The sequence below is a fragment of the Haliotis cracherodii genome, unplaced genomic scaffold, assembly GCF_022045235.1.
Source record: "Haliotis cracherodii isolate W230 unplaced genomic scaffold, xgHalCrac1.p SCAF_6, whole genome shotgun sequence".
NCBI lineage: Eukaryota > Metazoa > Mollusca > Gastropoda > Lepetellida > Haliotidae > Haliotis > Haliotis cracherodii.
Window position 1 is genome coordinate 30,313,147 of NW_027266319.1, and position 20,625 is coordinate 30,333,771.

The 20,625-nt window shown below is 40.3% G+C and overlaps 1 protein-coding gene across 1 annotated transcript; it reads left to right on the forward strand.

Moving 5' to 3' along the window:
• The first annotated feature begins 5,701 nt into the window (after nt 1–5,701).
• LOC139445559 (actin nucleation-promoting factor WASL-like) lies at nt 5,702–17,213 on the forward strand. Its single transcript, XM_071226707.1, is given in 12 exon segments — nt 5,702–5,867; nt 6,330–6,470; nt 6,833–6,919; nt 7,460–7,559; nt 8,240–8,335; nt 9,001–9,139; nt 10,248–10,290; nt 11,614–11,800; nt 14,421–14,704; nt 14,706–14,939; nt 15,523–15,625; nt 16,160–17,213. Coding segments are annotated over 12 exon segments (1,578 nt in total). The 5' UTR covers nt 5,702–5,765; the 3' UTR covers nt 16,222–17,213.
• The last annotated feature ends 3,412 nt before the right edge of the window (nt 17,214–20,625 follow it).

The window sequence follows — 20,625 nt, forward strand, 5'->3', positions numbered from 1 at the left end:
CGACAGTCAGATTGATTTAGTTCGTTGACCAATTCATTTATAAACAGGCAAAAGAGTGTCGGGCTGATCATGCATCCTTGTCGCGTTCCAATAAAACAGTTAAAATATTCAGTTAAACCGTTATCAGTTCTCACACAAGCTTTTAGTTTCGAATACATATCTCGTAGAATTTTTAGAACGTTTCCATGGATACCATATTTCATAAGCCGATGCCAAAGCAAGTTATGGTGAACACAGTCAAACGCTTTACTGAAGTCAATGAAGAGACAATAAAATCTCCCACCGGTTGATTTTGATAGATATTTCTGTATCATTCCATACAATGTGAAAATACTGTCGACTGTTGAGCGTCCTTTTCTAAAACCAAACTGGTTTTCATATATTATATTATTGTCATCACACCATAGCTGCAGGCGTTCGTTGATAATTTTTGTGAATATTTTCCCCAAAACGGGTAGTAATGAAATGCCTCTATAATATTCACACTGTTCGTATCTCCATCTTTATACAGCGGACATATAACTGCTCTGCGCCATGATTCCGGATAAACACCTGATTTCTTTATCTCGTTAAACAGATGCACACATATAGGAACAATAATATCCAAAGAATTCTGGAATAGTTCAGAAGAGATCCCATCACATCCTGGTGCTTTATTTGATTTCATGTTGATAATGGCTGTCTTCACTTCATCACTTGATATCTCTCTGTTTACGTCTTCAGGCGATCCACGTTCACAAGCCTCACATACATCATTGTCATGCTGTGATACGTCTGATTTTACTAAATCTTCAATAGATGACTTCGAACTGGGAGAATTTAATAGATTCTGGAAATATGAAAACCATCCCCAAGAACTGATACTGTTGGTTTTCCTGCGACATTTTATTTTCTTGATTTCCTTCCACAGTTTGTGGTTAGTACTTTTTATCTCATTAAATCTATCTCTGAGTGAACGCTGAAATTCATCTTGTTTCCGTTTGCATAATTCTTTAAAGGTTCGCCTGTGCTGTTTATATACTTGGTAATCTTCATCTCTATCCGTGTCTCTGAATCTATCCAGTGCAAAATACTTCTCCGACTTCACTCTATCACACTCTGCGTCCCACCATGCAGACTGGGTTCTGCGCTTCGGGTCACGTGACCCCTGTCGCCTGCTCATCGCAGCAGCAGCTCTCGTGTACAGTCCGCATATGAGATCCACAGCGCTGTCTATATTCACAGTGATAGCTTCTTTGATATCATTTATAATGTTCGAAGAGGTTTCATCATGAAGTAAATCATTAAAACTGATAGCCGGATCTTTATTCCATCCAAACTTATAATAGACAAACTCATCACCATGGTTATCGGTGTCTTCTAGGTTTTTGTTGCTTTTGATATCACAAATGAGAGGAAAATGGTCAAATTAACCCACTCCAATATCTTGAATTGTTCAATATATGCAAACATGGTTGACGATGTAATGACGTCATTACAGGAAAAGCGTTCTTGAAGCGTTTAATTGTGTGTTTATATTTAGCACCAATAGTTTCTTTTCTTTTTTTTGTCCTTTGTAATAAATAGGGGAGGGGGGGTGGGGGGTGCTCGAGGAGTCTAAGAACTGTGTCCCTTGGCCTTGTTACGATCCGCTGTTCGTGGTTTGGCATTTTACAATTAGTCCTAATAACGAATCTTGGCTTGTCACCACCATATCACGTGCTCGTTATATGTAGTTTGACGTCAGTGGTAAACGCTGTCAGTCGGGGTAACCTTGGGTTTGCTGATGTAACTGAAAGAGCGTTTAAAGCGGCCTTAAACGGCGATCCACTCACTCACGACTATAAACACCAAGGGAAAAGTGTCTTGTTCATGCCTGGTGGCAAACTCATTTACAAACATGCTAATACACATTGTAAACAAATGTCAACATCGTGGATGAACTTGTCTTTTAACAAAACAACAATGTATTTACATATTTTATTAAATTGTGTTTATTTTGCCTTGTGTTTGTGTATATCTACGTAGACAACACAATTACAGCCCATTATATTACATTTCAGACAAGCTCTAGGATGTTTGTTGTTTGACGCCGAACTCGCCAATGTGCCCTGGGGAAGAATATGTATGTCGTAAGAGGCGCCTAACGTGATCGGTTGGTCAAGCTTGCTGACTTGGTTGGTGCATGTTATCGTATCCCAATTGCATAGATCGATGCTCATGACATCAGTCACTGAATTGTCTGGTCCAGACTCGATTATTTACAGACCGCCGTCATATAGCTGGAATATTGCTGAGTTTGGCGTTAAACAACAAATAAACAAACAAACAAACAAACAAACAAACACTCGGCAATGTTCTAGCTATATGAGGGCTCATTGCGTTACAAACAGACCATTTACAAGGTCAATCTGTGATGCATTCGGTCGTAATATAGAAACATATTCCACCAGTGAATAATCGAATCTTGACCAGAGAAACCGGTGTTTAATCAATTAAATTCAATTAAACAAACAGACCATTTACAAGGTCAATCTGTGATGCATTCGGTCGTAATATAGAAACATATTCCACCAGTGAATAATCGAATCTTGACCAGAGAAACCAGTGTTTAATCAATTAAATTCAATTAAACAAACAGACCATTTACAAGGTCAATCTGTGATGCAATCGGTCGTACATAGAAACATATTCCACCAGTGAATAATCGAATCTTGACCAGAGAAACCAGTGTTTAATCAATTAAATTCAATTAAACAAACAGACCATTTACAAGGTCAATCTGTGATGCATTCGGTCGTACATAGAAACATATTCCACCAGTGAATAATCGAATCTTGACCAGAGAAACCAGTGTTTAATCAATTAAATTCAATTAAACAAACAGACCATTTACAAGGTCAATCTGTGATGCATTCGGTCGTACATAGAAACATATTCCACCAGTGAATAATCGAATCTTGACCAGAGAAACCAGTGTTTAATCAATTAAATTCAATTAAACAAACAGACCATTTACAAGGTCAATCTGTGATGCATTCGGTCGTAATATAGAAACATATTCCACCAGTGAATAATCGAATCTTGACCAGAGAAACCAGTGTTTAATCAATTAAACTCAATTAAACAAACAGACCATTTACAAGGTCAATCTGTGATGCATTCGGTCGTAATATAGAAACATATTCCACCAGTGAATAATCGAATCTTGACCAGAGAAACCAGTGTTTAATCAATTAAACTCAATTAAACAAACAGACCATTTACAAGGTCAATCTGTGATGCATTCGGTCGTAATATAGAAACATATTCCACCAGTGAATAATCGAATCTTGACCAGAGAAACCAGTGTTTAATCAATTAAACTCAATTAAACAAACAGACCATTTACAAGGTCAATCTGTGATGCATTCGGTCGTAATATAGAAACATATTCCACCAGTGAATAATCGAATCTTGACCAGAGAAACCAGTGTTTAATCAATTAAATTCAATTAAACAAACAGACCATTTACAAGGTCAATCTGTGATGCATTCGGTCGTATATAGAAACATATTCCACCAGTGAATAATCGAATCTTGACCAGAGAAACCAGTGTTTAATCAATTAAACTCAATTAAACAATTTATACGAATGAGAGACACCAAAAATACGCACAAGTTTAAAATAATCCGAACTGAAAATGTTTCAAAATCTGATTCAAAGGACACCTGAAACTGTGAGAACACTAAGTCTTGCAATACACAGACACACATGACAACACATTTACTGGGACTGCACGTATCTAAACCCCTCGTTGTTTAGCACGTGGGCTTAAAATCGGAAATATATAACGTTTTTAAGCCCATGGGCTCAATATATATTGAAAAATTGATTGCTATCCCATAGCGGATATTCTTAAACATGAGTTGTAGCACGTTTCTATATGGCCAATATTTACCAATATTGCACCTTTAGCACTGTTGGAGGTTTCCATATTTACAAGGCAATTTGGACCCTTAATGCAGGTGATATTCTGGGTGTTCAGTGTGACATTTAAAACGAATATGGCAAACAGGCTTAACTGCGATATTGGTTTGTTGTTACTCTTTTTTTATACAGATATCAATTTAATTTTAAATATGTTCCTGAATCATACATTTTCTAGTTGAAACGGAAAATCATATCTTACATTAAAGTGTTGCTCTCTCATTCTATTTTGGTTTGTTTGTTTCTTTGATTTTTAACGCCGCACTCGGCAATACTCCAGCTTTTTGACGGCGATCTGTAAATAATCGAGTCTGGGCAAGACAGTCCAGTGATTGACATCATATGAGCATCGATCTATGCCATTGGGATACGATGACATGCATCAACCAAGTCAGCGAGCCCGACCACTCGATCCCGTTAGTCGCCTCATACGTTAAGCATGGGTTGCTGAAGACCTATTCTTACCCGGATCTTCACGGGTTCATTCATAGGAACTCGTTATTGGTCATATATATATGGGGTATATATGTTGATTTACCGGCCATTTCCTGTGGGTGAAAATGTATCGTGAAAATATCTCCTTTCCCCCGTCACTCGATGAGAGAAACATGATATTTCACTCGACAGATGTATGAACCTATTTATTACATGTATATACTATGTGTACTTGTCTGCCAGAAAATCACATTGTAAATGTAAAACCTTGAAACGTAAATTCTCTCCACCTTACACACAGACACGGTTTACCACCCCTTGTATTTGCGACTAGTTTCGTGTTCCAAAATCTTAAAAATATAAACAAAAGTATCAAAAAATAATTAGGGTCGCGAAAATTCTTTATCATACATTTAGATATGATTATATACAAAATCAACTTTAACAAAAATTATTCTTGAAAAATAGGACACCGCTGTAGGAAGCAAAAGAATATACGTTGGTCAAGTAACAAAAATTGCAAAACAAACAGTCTCGATTGACGAGTAAAATGAGAAATGTGCAGTTTATAAGGAATCATTTTTGAGAGAATAACAAACGGAAAGAGGTGGTATTACTCCATAAACGACCGTCTATCATTATTTTGCCATGTCAATGTGAACCTAACGTAAAATGAACGTCAACAGTTTGTGTACGGGCTAGTCAATTTTAAGGGAGGTAACTCTTGTATGACAATTTTTCCGTCAAAGTGTTATGTTCACTGCAGTGAAATATCAATTGTTATGTTTACTGCAATAAAAATATCACTTTTCTCAACTTCGGAAAACTCAGTCCTTCACACTGAAGTATAAAATAAAAATTTATACCCCCTATATATAACTACTTATATTTATAAAGGGGATATATGTTTATTTACTGGCCATTTCCTGTTGGTTCATTCCATTTGTGAGTATTGTTTCATTACACATGGGATATTCATCCTTCCTGTCATATTTCCGTCCTTTTCTTAAGATGCGTGTTTTTGTTTTTTTTGTTTTTTATTGACTGGACTCTTTCTAACAATATAGCTTGTCAATCTCTATCCCAGCGCGTGTCACTGTCGTAACCTCCCAATAGCTGTAAATGCTGTGAGAAGCTCAGGTGAATGCGCACCTGATTCTTTCATTCGTGACCAACTCGTGTTTTTCCGGGACAAGCCGCGTAGCGAATCTTCTTGTAGCTTACGGAAAGGGTCGAGTGGTGACGAATTCGTTGAACTCGTTTAGTTTCACGGATACGTCCGGAAAATGCCGATAAACCCGGAAGGAGTTTTGATGACGTGAACCTGAACCAGGAAGTTATTGGGACAAGTTCGGTCGACTTGAATGCACAGAATCTTACAATGTCGATCCAAAATCGACAAAGACCTGCCAACAGTTCATGTATTTTGCTTAATAATGCTGAAAACGATTTACTCTTTGGATGTCTGGGACGCGGCTGTACGGTAAGACAAAGAAATTGGTCATTTCAAGTGGGAGGCGATTTTTTTTTTCAATAGTGATGATAATTGGGTGTGAAGTATGGTATTATGTACACGCCTCTGAAAACTTAGGCGATTTGAGTCTGCTTGACATCTTGCAACATTTTATTTTAAAGTCCATAATTCATATACTTTCGTCTTTGTGTCATATTGTCTTCAGATAAATAAAAAGGGGCGAAATATGACTTTATTAGGCGACACTGGAAAGCTTCGTGTCGATCCATTGCGAAACACCCTAGAAATAGAACACAAGATGGATATAGAATCTACAAATAGGATTCCAAGCGTTCTTAAGCGTGATGCCTCATTTCAAAAAGCAATGTTCACTCACTAAGTGAGCTACAGTCTCATGGCATAATAAGAAAAAAGTCCCAACATGCAAATTATTGTCTTTTGTGGATTTGACCAATGATATTTTTGTTGAAGACACTGGCGTCGGGGGTAGTGCAGCTGTACCTGTCAGACTCCCCAGACAAGTCAAGATGGAACAAGCGCTCCTCTGGCGTGGCGTCGTTTGTCAAAGACAACACCAAGCGTTCCTACTTCATTCGAGTGTATGACATCAGGGTAAGGTGGGGAGTCAGAGTACTGAGAATGATAACATGGGGGTTGTCATATTGATAAATGTCAGTGTTGTTTCCATGGATACTTGTGTTAAAGTACATATACATCATGATATACTATGTTTTAACTTTCATGCAGTGTTTAGCATTGTTTAGGTTTCTTGGTGAGTTAAAGATTTCAGTCATGATGATGTATTATCCTTGTTGTCCATTTGTCTTTTCCTTGTTTACGTGACCCTTGGTGACGAAATACAAAAATAATTCATGTACTTTTTTAAGCTGACAATGTTCTTGACATTCTGTATTGAACAGAGGCTTTTTATCATAAATTTGTGATTCCTTGTAAATGATAGTCACCTTTTCCAGAAACAACAGTTGCTATGGGAACAAGAGCTGTACAATCAGTTCCGCTACAAGTGTCCAAGAGAGTATTTCCATACCTTTGAGGCAGATGTGAGTTTCCACAAAAAAACAAACTTTGTAATAACTGTATTGACAGAATAATCATTGACAACATATGCATCCAAGATTTCTTTCATTTTCGTGTTCTAGAGAATGGCCACATGTTTACATATTTGAAACGTAAATCGGCAAACTTAAGTTTGCTGTGAAGCCTTTACCAACAACACTGACGATGCTGACCATGTTAGTGGTTGACACAATGAGGAATGGTAACAACAATGTTTGAACAGTGTTCCCGCTACTTCTTGCTTCAGACCCATGAAGATTCCAGGGTAGAATATGTCTTCAGCAACCCATGCTTGCCGTAAATGGTGACTATGCTTGTCGTAAAAGGCGACTAACGGGATCGGATGGTCAGGCTCGCTGACTTGGTTGATACATGTCATCAATCCCAATTGCGTGGATCGATGTTCATGATATCAATCACTGGATTGTCTGGTCCAGACTTGATTATTTACAGACCGCCGCCATGTAGCTGGAATATTGCTGAGTGCGACGTTAAACAACAAACCAACCAACTTCCTGTTTCAGAGTTCTCAGGCGGGACTTAATTTTGCCAGTGAAGATGAAGCTCTGAAGTTCAAGAATGCCGTGGAGAACAAGTTGGCTGAGAGACACCATCGTAAAATGCGTAAGCCAGAAAAATTGAAAAAAAAAGTTTTGCTGATGGCGCTTAGGCACTACAATTCATTATGAAGAGGTGCATCCCTTTGCCGTTCAGGATTTGCTAGTCATGAGTACAAATCACATATTTGTCAGACAATGACACTTGTTCTGTCAGCACAATGCCCATGTTTTTGTGTTTTACAAAAGAGGTAAATGTCTCTGACCCTCGTCACTCTGGGATGAGTTAAACAAGAACACACGCAGCTTCTCTTTATTATTTTGGAGCCGTCTCGTGGATGGAGCATCTGGACGGAGAGTGGAAGGTCAGCGGTTAGATCGACAGCCGTGTCATACCAAAAGATGTGAAAAAATATGTTACTTGTTGTTACCCTGTCTGGCGCTCAGCATTAAGGGGCTAAAACTACTGTTCAGCTCAGAGTCAGTGGACTGTGTCTGTGGCATGATTCTCAGTGGGCTAGCACTATAAAATGGACATCAGCCTGGACTAGTACAAGCAGTCACACACACATGCATGGGCGTCGTCGACAAGTGCAATAATCTTGAACGCGATGTTAAACCAACTTTCACATCACCTCACCTTAAATAGGATTAACAAACTAATTAGATTGTTGGGAAATAAGCAAGAGTTAGAAATGCATTTTACGTGTTTAAGATGAATTTCATCATGTTTGGTCTTTATTATAGAGAAGACCCAGAAGAAGAGGAACACGGGTGCGGCCGGTGCCAGACAAGCTCCACCACCCGGAGGGGCACCTGCTCAGCCAAACAGACCAGCTCCAGGTATGAAGCCAAGGTTATTGATGTGTGAACATTTAGGTAGTCAAGAGTTCTAGCAGAGTCCAAGTTATCATGCTTGTGTTACAAATGTGGAATATATTTGAGATTTTCAAAAAATAATTCCCTTCCTGCTGATTTTCTTTTACTAACTTCAGTAGTGAAATATCCAGGGGTGTCATTATACTGTGACTAACAGGATCGAGTGGTCAGACTCGGTTGATGCATGTCATCGTATTTGTAGGGGGCGGTCGGGTAGCCTAGTGGTTAAAGCGTTTATTGTCACGCTGAAGACCCAGGTTCGATTCCCAACATGGGTACATTGTGTGAAGCCCATTTGTGGTGTCCCCCACCGTGATATTGCTGGAATATTGCATAAAACCTCACTCACTCACTCATCGTACCTGTAGATTGATGTACATGATGTAAATCACTGGATTGTCTGGTTCAGGCTCAATAATCTACAACCATCATATAGCTGGAATATTGCTGGAAGTGACAGTAAAAAACCAACCAACAACCTGCTAGAACATAGTTAGAGTGGACTGTGCAAGCTAATTTGCAAAGAATGAGTGGTGAAAAAGAGACAATGAATCATTACTATATTTGGAAACTTTATTGGTGAAATACCGGTACATAGCTTGTAGCTACTTTCTGCTCTCCTGTTCTAGCGAACGCTCCTGTAACGCTGAACATTGTGGACTCCAACAAGCAGAACGGATCCAAGAAAAGTAACAAAGATAAGAAAGACAAAAAAGGAGGGCCGAAGAAACTGACCAAGGAGGACATTAGTACCCCAACGGACTTCAGGTACTGTCAAACTACATGTACAGTGGTATTTGTAGCTATAGCTTACATCCTTAGTGGGATTATGGGTTAGAATAGGTCTCGAACAACCTATGCATGTCGTAGGAGGCGACTGAATGGATCGAGTGGCTAGACTCCGTGATTTGGCTGATTGCATGTCATCGCTCATGTGTCTGATGTCCAGCATTTTGTCCAGACTGATTATTTTCAGGTTGCCCTCACACAGCTGGAACAATACTGCTGAGTAGAAACCTGTTGAAATGTTTAGCAATGGTTAAGTATTTCACCAATCTCATTAAAATCAGATCTTATAGTTCTCGTTATTGCTAAGCAAAGATCTGAGGACATCCCATTACGGGTCATGTCAGAACAACCTTTCAACTGACCAATCAAAGCCTCGCTTACCAGATCATGAAAGTGACACTTGGAATGTGTTTTCTAATCATCATGATCATCATGATCATTTGTGGTGTCCCCCACCGTGATATTGCTGGAATATTGCGTAAAACCTCACTCACTTACGCATCGTACCTGTAGATTAATGTACATAATGTAAACCTCGAAAACGTTAAAACGGGGTATTCTGAATGACAGTTACGGTCCGTACGACTGATTCAGTCAAAATTATCGTCTATCTCTCGCTTCCGTGGGATAAACATTTGAACGGAGGAGGCGTTTCACAGTACGCGGGAAGCAGTGCCATACAATCGCCACAATATATTAGACATTCCAGAATGTCCGTTAGTTCAGTTTTCAAAATTTTAATCGAACTGTGTCAATATATATTTCAAGCATAGTCTGAAATGGAAGTCGCCAGGTTGAAATGAGTGCAGTAAAGCTTGAGACAGCTGCTTTCTCTTTGGCTGATATCGACTTCTTGTTAGTAGTTTCAGTGGTTGGTCAAAGTTCTCGAAAGGTCGTTCTGCCGTGACCCGTAATGAGATGTCCTCAGATCTTTGTTTAGCGGAAGTGAGAACTTAGATCTGACTTTAATGAGATTGGTATTTCACAAGTACTTTGGTGGGAATGGGTATTTAGCCAGAGAATATATCTTCTCCTTTTACTCTAGTAGATGTAATTGCGTTTTATTGGTGACCTTATCGTTTTGCAGACATGTCAGCCATGTTGGTTGGGATCCTGACAAGGGATTTGATGTAAGTATGACTGTTTGAATATACATATTCAAGTTTCAACTTGGGTAACAAAACCTGGGCTCGATCTAGCTGTATAAAACATGCACAAGTGCAACCTATTATTGAAAATTGCAACCTAGTGTTTATGACTACATGCACCTTGTGCATGTCAAAGGAATGATATGTGTGTGACTAACCCTTGGTTGTCCTCACAGCATTGAAATGGAACACTATACCGCTAAGCTCTATTTCCCAGAATATATCACTTATCCTAGTGGTCTGAGTAATTTGTCATGTTTTGATGGACTTAACATCATCAAACTGTGAACACTTAAAGATTATGTGCGCATGTTCCTGTAATGTTTTACAGCAGTGTGTGATTAGTTTACTGACACTGTCAGAACACTGGCCTGTGTTTCAACTTTGATAAATTTATCTGACTAGGGTGCAACCCATCCCATCTCACCCTATGGACTGATCCTCACCCCATCCCATGGACTGATTCCCCACCATCCCATGGACTGATTCCTCACCCCATCCCATGGACTGATTCCCCACCCCACCCCATGGACTGATTCCCCACCCCAGCCCATGGACTGATTCCTCACCCCACCCCATGGACTGATCCTCACCCCATCCCATGGACTGAATCCTCACCCCATCCCATGGACTGATTCCCCACCATCCCATGGACTGATTCCTCACCCCACCCCATGGACTGATCCTCACCCCATCCCATTGACTGATTCCTCGCCCCATCCCATGGACTGATTCCTCACCCCATCCCATGGACTGATTCCCCACCCCACCCCATGGACTGATTCCTCACCCCATCCCATGGACTGATCCTCACCCTATCCCATGGACTGAATCCTCACCCAATCCCATGGACTGATTCCCCACCCCAGCCCATGGACTGATTCCTCACCCCACCCCATGGACTGATCCTCACCCCATCCCATTGACTGATTCCTCACCCCATCCCATGGACTGATTCCTCACCCCATCCCATGGACTGATTCCTCACCCCACCCCATGGACTGATTCCACACCCCACCCCATGGACTGATCCTCACCCCATCCCATTGACTGATTCCTCACCCCATCCCATGGACTGATTCCCCACCCCACCCAATGGACTGATTCCCCACCCCACCCCATGGACTGATTCCTCACCCCACCCCATGGACTGATCCTCACCCCATCCCATGGACTGATTCCTCACCCCATCCCATGGACTGATTCCTCATCCAATCCCATGGACTGATTCCCCACTGCTCGCAGTGGCAATAAATAACTCAGGCATGTCATACATCTCACATAAACAACCTGATTGATCTTCAGATGAATAACCTGGAACCAGACATGAAGATGTTGTTCCAGTCAGTGGGAATCAAGCCAGAGGACCAAGTCGACAAGGAGACTCTCAACTTCATCTACGATTTTGTCGAGAAAAATGGTGGCATTGAAGCTGTCCGAAAAGAAATGGCTGGTAGGCCTGCACCACCACCACCACCCCCTGCCTCTGTTGGTTAGAGTCCGACGTTTTGTTTATTTTGCTGCTTCATATCTATCCGCAACTTTGTATTTTAGTTCATTTTAAGTTGTAGTGGGTGAGGCGAAGTAATAGCATGAGACACTGCTGTCCAGCCCTGTTCCGCTTATCAATCTTAGCGATAAGGCAGTCGTAACTGGATTCTTTAACACTGATTTATGAAAGTCATATCGCTAAGATAGTTTTGTGCAACAGGGTCGTTTCTTGTGACACTGGCCTACTAATACTGCAAATATAATGGTTTGGTCTACTAACTCACAGCCTCCAAAGCTCAAACTTGAGTATTTTCACATATGCTAAGTATTCATCTTTCCGCCTTACACTACAATCCACAAAAGTAGTGTCGGGAAAAAAAGAAGGAAAGTTTGTTTGGGGGGCAACTTATCCTCGATCTATTAAGATGAACACCATGTTGGAAGTGACATGGCCACCTCTTACACAACTAAATACAGGTTTTCTGCTGCTATGACCTTGAAATAGACAACCAATCAAAATGCCTCTTCCGAATGAGGGTTCGACATAGGTCTATGTTCCAAATAAGAATCAAGTATGATACTTCTAAACATCCTCACTTGCAAAAGAAAATACCTGTGAATACAGGTTACAATTGATCTTCAGCTACCCATGCTTGTTGCTAAGAGGTTTCTAATGGGATCAGATGGTCAAGCTTGCTGACTTAGTCTATGCAAGTCATTGTATCTCAATTGCGTAGATCCTTAATGTGGGAGGAAAGCCTGAAGTGATTCAGGTCTCAGACGATTACCACTTCGGTGAACCCCACGAGCACGGGTATGGTGCTGACAAACCTAGAAACATAATTGGGGCGAACCAGGATTCGAACCCACAATCCTAGGTTTCTGGTGTACCCAAGGGACGGAATTCTGCAGCGCCTTAGACCACTGGGCCACCCGTGCCTCAGGCAAGCTGTTGAAGAGGATGAATGATGGTCTTACCATGGTTTATCATACATAATGAGATTCTTCTCTGGACATGAGGTACAGTGTAATTGTCATTATATATGTATTGAGGTGACAGATAAAATATTTGTACTTGATATCTTAATTCAAAGTGTCAAATAACCTAATTCATTTATGACAAAACCACGTTTTTATTTTCAAGAATAAGCTTCATTTGTAGCCTCTTCCTTTCCTTGTGGACAGATGAGATGCCAGCATTTAAATTAAGGAAGGGGATTATTTGCATGATTTGGGCACTGGAAAATATTCTAGTTTGTTATATGTGTTACCTTGGCTACAGACCCCACAAGCTATACTAGTTTTAAATTAGCTAAGCATCTGGTACCAAATTTTGTTTCTGCATTTAGATAAAATCTTACCAAGGAGCAATAAACTTCAAACAAACCGTATCAAATGTTTTGAAAGTTGCTACTTGAGAACCAAGTGCTCTTCATCTTGTTCTGAACTATGCTAAAATACAGAGTTGTTCCCCCTGTGTGAATTACCTCCCCTTGCACATTTCCCTCGCACCTATCATCTCTCTCTCTATGTTGCGTCTGCTTCTTATAGTTTTTTAGTATGCAGGAAGGTGGTCAGCTCTGGTGGTATGTATGTATCATTGTTTATGTTGTGCTCATGATAACATGATAACTGACAGTAAACAGTTGGAAACCATTATGATTTTTCTTAGTGAGTTTTTCACTGTACTGTTTGCTTCAATTCAAATTTTGTTTAATGTTTATTATTAATGTTGTATTTTGAAACCAAAATCAGATTTGGACATTCTGAGTAAATGAAATTCTCAGTGTTTATTGCTCACAGAGACATGTTCCTTGTCAAATAAAATTAGTATGTATGTCAAATCAAAGTAGTAGGTATGTTGATATTAAATATGTCAGTCTTGATAGTTGACAGTGTTCGAAATAAGCACCTGCCCGTAGGCTTGTGGCAGATAATCTTGTGTCAGGTCCATAGTTTCAAATTTGTATGGGTCTTTATGACCTGAAGAAAATTTACTTGTCAATTCATTTGTCACAATAAGCTGCAGTTTTTTTTAAATGAGGGCCTGAAGAGTTTAATCAGGTCCTTCAGCTTATAAAGTCTGTGGGTCCTGATGGCGGCCTGGTAATTTATTTATATTTCGAACACTGATCGTGGACATCTCACTGTAAGATGTCGTGTAGACACGAATGCTGAATTGATTTGCTGATGCACATCTTTCTGTATAAATGTGCGCCATGTCATAAGTTGGGGTGATCATCATGATCATGTGGACATCAGAAAGTCTTCGATTGGTTTGGATCAACGTTTCGGCTTTATCATATCTATCATTCAGTTTCATCATGTGTGGATCTTAAGATACCATAAACATTGAGTGATTTCGGAAAATATATATTTTTTTTTTTTCTGAAAATATTCATTTAATCTTCCTCTGAATAATGTAAAGTATAGCAGTAATTATTGTACATTGAACACAGGACAAAGAGTGACTTCAGTATAGCATCTCAGCCCTGCTATAGATACTGTACGATACTTGCTATCTGTGTTGCTACTAAAGTGAGTTTTTATTTTATTTTTTTTCTGTTCATCATGTTCAGTACATGTAATTACAAAACTACTAAACACGCCTATCATTTCAGCACCTCTTCCTCCAGCTAGACCAGGACCAGGGGCACCCCCTCCCCCTCCCTCCAGAAACACTGGACCTCCCCCTCCCCCTCCGCCTGCAGCACGTCAAGGAGCACCTCCACCCCCGCAGAGAATCCCTCCCAGGTCCCAAGCACCCCCGCCCCCAGGCCGCCAGGGCCCACCAACTAGAGCGCCAGTAATGTCCCCGCCACGCCCTCCTCCAGCACCTGCTTCTTCTCGGCCCCCAATGGGCAGTGCTCCACCCCCGCCTCCACCCCCATCAGGAGCACCACCACCCCCCTCCCCCAGCAGGTGCTCCCCCACCCCCGCCGCCGCCACCGCCACCTGGCAATGATAGCATGGATGCCCCACCCCGGGCAGGCCCAGGAGGTGGGCGTGGTGGCCTGTTGTCCCAGATTCACATGGGAACCACATTGAAGAAGGTGGATGCAAGTGAGAAAAGTGGGGGCTCTTCAGATGCCCGTGGGAACCTTCTGAAGGCCATCCAGGGTGGGGCCAACCTCAAGAGGGTAAGTTTAAGTAGAAGCCATCAAGACATGCCAAAATAAGCAAATCCACAGAGGTTGTGGTTTGGAGAAATAAGATTTCTTTTTAAAATATGTTAGCAATTACATACACAATATAGATCCTTCTTCTTCGCTTAAGTGTTTGAGAGGTTGCCTGAGCAATTTCTTCTGATCTGCCCCACTTGGAACTTGTGAGTGAGTGAGTGAGTGAGTGAGTTGGGTTTAATGCCGCTTTTAACATTATTCCAGTTATATCACGGTGTGTCAGCTTAATGTGGGAGGAAAGCCCGAAGTGATGCAGGCCCCAGACGTTTACCACTTCGGTGAAATCCACGAGCACGGGTATGGTGCTGACAAACCTAGAAACACAATCGGGGCGAACTGGGAATCGAACCCATGATCATAGGTTTCTGGCGTGCCCAAGGTACGCAACTCTGCACAGCGAATCGCGGCGCCTTAGACGACTGGGCCACCCGTGCTCCCTCTTGGAACATGTGTATGAGTAGGGTACATGTAGTTTTTGGATTTTAGTAGAGATAAGATTTCTGTTTTTGTACCAGACTATATGTGTGTTGGCTGTGTTCAGGTGGAGCAGTCTGAGAAACAGGCCCAGAGTGACGACAGTGCAGGTCTTGTGGGAGCTCTGGCACGTGCCCTTGCCAACAGACAGAAACATATCCATGGATCAGGTGGGATATACCATGATATACATATGATATACCATGACCTCATTTTTCATTCTTTTATTTGCTGATACAGCATTAAACAAATATAACCTATTCACTTTTTTTCACATGAACATTTATAGCTCCAGGGGAAACCATCACGACAAATCTCAGTCCCTAAGTGTGCTGACATTTGTTTTGTTTGGATGCGTAACGAAACCTGGGAGTTTTCAGTTTCCCTGCTGATCTTCATCAGGACACCCAGACCATTACACATTATTCCAACTTGGCCAAGTTTACGAACCAGATTGCATGACAGTTTACGAACTAGATTTCAATTTCATTGCGCGATTTTGATTGGACTATGCCTAGACTCGTTAGTCCAGCCAAAACATAACTCCATAATACCAGCCTAGTTGGGCAAGGGTGGAAACGGGACTTTAATAGTCAGTTAACTCCCTTGTCTTGGGAAGATGGAGAGAGCTTGAGTTTGGTTAGTGCATGAGTCAGTATTAACATGATCAAGTACCAGTAAATGAATGAATGATCTTTTTTCAGATGATGAAGATGACGATGATGATGAAGACGATGAATGTGATGATGATGAATGGGATGACTAAGTGATGTCCCCCAATATTTCTTGACACAGAGATGTCACTGATATGATGCTTTCATTCAGATATTGCCTGCTTATTAAGCTTAGGGTTGGTGATAATACCTTACTTGTATATATGTATATATTCTCCATGATGCATCTTGTAATGTGAAAGTTTGTTTAAATTTATTTCCTTTCATTGACTATTAATGTCAGATTTGGAATCAATACATTTTAAATTGAAATCTTTTCATTGTGTTTCAATTTGGGCCAATGCAAAAGTGTTTCTATTCCCAGTATTAAATTATATGGCGCTGTGATGAAATAAGTTTGTTTGGTTGGAGATTTGAGTAAATTATAAATCAATTTGCTGAGTTTTTTTCACCCCTACCAGGGCACTCATGTGAGGATCAGACAAAGCCATTGATTATTTTGTCCGTGAGACTTTAAAATTCATACATGAACATTTTTCAGGAAAAGTGTGTATTTTGTCAAGGTGCTATAACCATAGTAACAGTTTATGATCTAAGATATATTTGATGTGTTGATTGCATTGCTGTGCATTTGTTTGACATACCATGTTTCAATTATCGAAGACAACCAACACCAACACGAATTCTCCCTTTAACAAAAATACTTCCATGACTTTGACAGATTAAGATACACTATTTTGTTTGGTCAGCTTGTATTGCCTATCCGTTTACTATAAAAAAAGGGCCAGATTTGTTGATATTAAAGAGTCTGTTATTTTAATTTCATTGCAAATTTTTTAATGTCAAATGCTTGTTATATGTTAAGACATGCTGATTGCGAAGTCCACTATCTGAAGTTCTCATGGAAGGAGATCTGATTGGCTAGAGAGCATTGTGGTTTGTGATTATTTTTTATTTCAACTCAAATACGGACTGTCTTCGCCACAAGAATATTTGCACAACTGATTATCCAAGAAGTTTCTCAACATGTTTCATTTCACTTAATGTATACTTACTCTTAGAGCTATAAAAACATCAACGATTACTCTTGTCTGTGTTGTCAGTGACGGGGGCAGTTGGGCCAAGCTTCTCATCGTGAAAGGGGGCGGTTAGGTAGCCTAGTGGTTAAAGCGTTCGCTCGTCACGCTGAAGACCCGGGTTCGATTCCCGACATGGGTACAATGTGTGAAACCCATTTCTGGTGTCCCCCGCCGTGATATTGCTGGAATATTGCTAAAAGCGGCGTAAAACTATACTCACTCACTCAATCTCATCGTGAAATGGTTGGTCAGGCTTGTGATTTGTTTGATTGATTGTCATTGTTATACTCTGACAGCTTAGATTGTTGCTCATAATATCATTTACAGGATTGTCTGGTCTGGCTGCTGTCATATAGCTGGAACATTGCTGCGTGTGGCTTCCAACAAGAAACAAACGTTGTACCATGTAGAGCTGGTCCGAACTTTACCGTAATGGGCTGTACTGCACAAACAGTGTGGGATGTGGCATGTAACATCAATCACTGGATATCTGGTCCACACTTACTTATCACTGTCACCGAGACACTGAGAGAAAACATGATTGGATTGTGGGTCAAGTTTGTCCAAGTATCCTATGCTAGTTGTAATGGAGGTACATTGTGCACATCTTGATGAAATGATAGATAGGTGGAATGCATCAATTATCCAGTGTATTATATCTCCCTTCTATTATGATCACCACCAAGGCCTCATTTTGGAAGTGACATAACCATCTCTCTTCTCAATGACCCAGTACAGACTTTCTCTGTCATAATTTGGCACGATTGATGCATGTCATTGTATCCCAATTGCGTGGATCAATGCTCATGAAATCACTGGATTGTCTGGTCCAGACTCGATTATTTACAGACCGCCGTCATATAGCTGGAATATTGCTGAGTGCGGCATTCAACAACAAACAAACAAACATAATTTTGGACAACCAATCAAACTGCTTTCTTTGATTGGGAGTTTGGAATATATCGCAAGAGCTGCTGATATCAATTTGATGGAATCAAGAGGCTGTTATGATATACTTTTCCTTGGAAAAGAAGTTTCCCTGAGAAAAAAGAGGTGAGGGGAAGTGCGTATATTGTAATGGCGTGTGTTACAAAAGTTATTATCTTGAAGAAACCTGAAAAAAACATGGAGATTCCTGGTTAGAATTGATCTTCAGCTATCCATGCTTGTCATAAGAGGGGACTAACGGGATAAAATGATCAGGCTCGCTGACTTGGTTTATGCATGACATCGTATCCCAATTGCGTAGATCAATGCTCATGATGTCAGTCACTGGATTGTCTGGTCCAGATTTGATTATTTATAGAGTACTGTCATATAGCTGGAATATTGCTAGGTGCTGTCTTTAACAACAAACAAAAGCTACCCTTGATATAACAAAATCCATGGAATTACATGGATGGGCTGAAAATTCTCATTCTTGGCTATTGATTATACAAGACATTCCCAGTTGTATTTGAGGCAACACACAAGACAAACTAGGTATGATACTGTATTCCAAGTCATTATCAATGGCCACCCCAGTGTGCTAGTGTGCGGCTGCGTCAAGAGACTGGCCGATGCAGATGTTCCTTTTACATGGGATTCATTCTGAAAACAGGTGCTTGTTTAGTTTCACAGTTTATTAATTCAACAGAATTGATATTAAACCAGATTTTACAAATCTGTTTTGACACGTTTGTATAAATACATTAAAAGAATGTACATGTGCTCTAGATATATTCATTACCGATAATTATGAAAAACAAATCAAATGAGAAATGAGACATATCCAAATATATACACAGTTCAAATTTCTCACTTTCTAAAGACTCAACATTTTGAAATTAGATTCATTCTAGATTTTTTTCTGACATTTTCGTACGAATCTCAACTCACAAATTAAAATCCTTACTTGCACAAGACATACCTTTCACTATCTGCAAATTCTATTTTGAAATTAGCTACTTTTGTACACAAAGCCAAGGTGTGAAATGAGGAAAGTTTCTATGAAAAATTGGGGAGAATATGTGAAGATTGTTGGTTTAACAGCCCACAAAACTCATCGTTTTCAAACACTCAACCCTTAACTACAGTTCATCACTGAAATGTTGCAGCCAGTGATGATGATGTGGGGTACGTTGCAGCCAGTGATGAAGTGTGGTACGCTGCAGCCAGTGAATGCAGAGTAGTTCAGATCAGAGGTAATCAATTCACTGTAACGACCCTACAACTTGGGTATCATCCGTACTACTGAGTGAGTGAGTGTAGTTTTACACCACTTTTAGCACGGTGGGGACGCCAGAAAGGGCTTCACACATTGTACACACGTGGGGAATCGAACCCGGGCCTTTGGCTCAATGAGTGAATGCTTTAACCACCAGGCTACCCAAATGCCCAATACTATTGAGCAGATTCCTTTTTGAATTAAAAGGCTTGCAACATCAATGAATCAAACGAAACTATGTAGTTTGTAGTTCCTCAGCACTTCACCGAGGAAACAACAAATATGAGGAAAATAAGGCAAGCAAAGATAGCCATAAAGTCCTCCTTTGTGTGTTTCCGTCACCAGGAGGACCAACATATCTGTCGTCCCAATTACAGCTTGGTTGATAATCAGCTGCCCCTTTTTTAGATATCCCCATATTTCTGGATGTACAATGTCCATGTGTTTACAGTCCAGTAAGAGAAATAGTTCATATTTGGGGGGTTACTGGTATATTTCTGAAAACAATAATTTGTTCCACTTTGACTCAGGTTTTCACACATGCTGGAAGTCCTAAAAATAAGTGTTTGTGAAAATATAACTGTTCAGAAAATGTATGTTTCGAAGCAGTAACCGAAAAAATGTCCTGTCTCTCAAAAATCCCATTCCCCTCCTCTGATTATATGTATGGTGGGTGCCAAATGCTTTTTGACAATGAGGCATGTTTCAACCAAGTCAAATTACATTTTTATGTTCCTTTGTAACAGAAATGATTCCAGTTCTCAAGGCTATTTTAGAATATATATCAACATATGATTGTCCAAACTGTTTGATGGTTCTTCATTCCCTTGGCGGATGAGACGTAACGTAACATCCACTGTTCAGCAAGTACACTCATTGTGGCAGTATAAGCTAAGTACAGTAGATAGAGCAACTCAAGTGGCTACAAGAGCAGTGTCTATAATGCTGGTAAGAAATTCAGGATTATATTTACACAACAACAAACATACAATCATTCTTTTGAATATTTTAAACATTCAGAGCTAAAGTGTCCTGATAAGACTTGAAAAATCTTGAGTTGGGTTTAACACAGCTAAGATAAACATATCTCCCTTGCGAGTAGCCATCATGTAGCCAAACATTCTTTCCTAGTGAGTAGTCGTCATTTAGCCAAACATACTTTCCTAGTGAGTAGTCGTCATTTAGCCAAACATACTTTCCTAGTGAGTAGC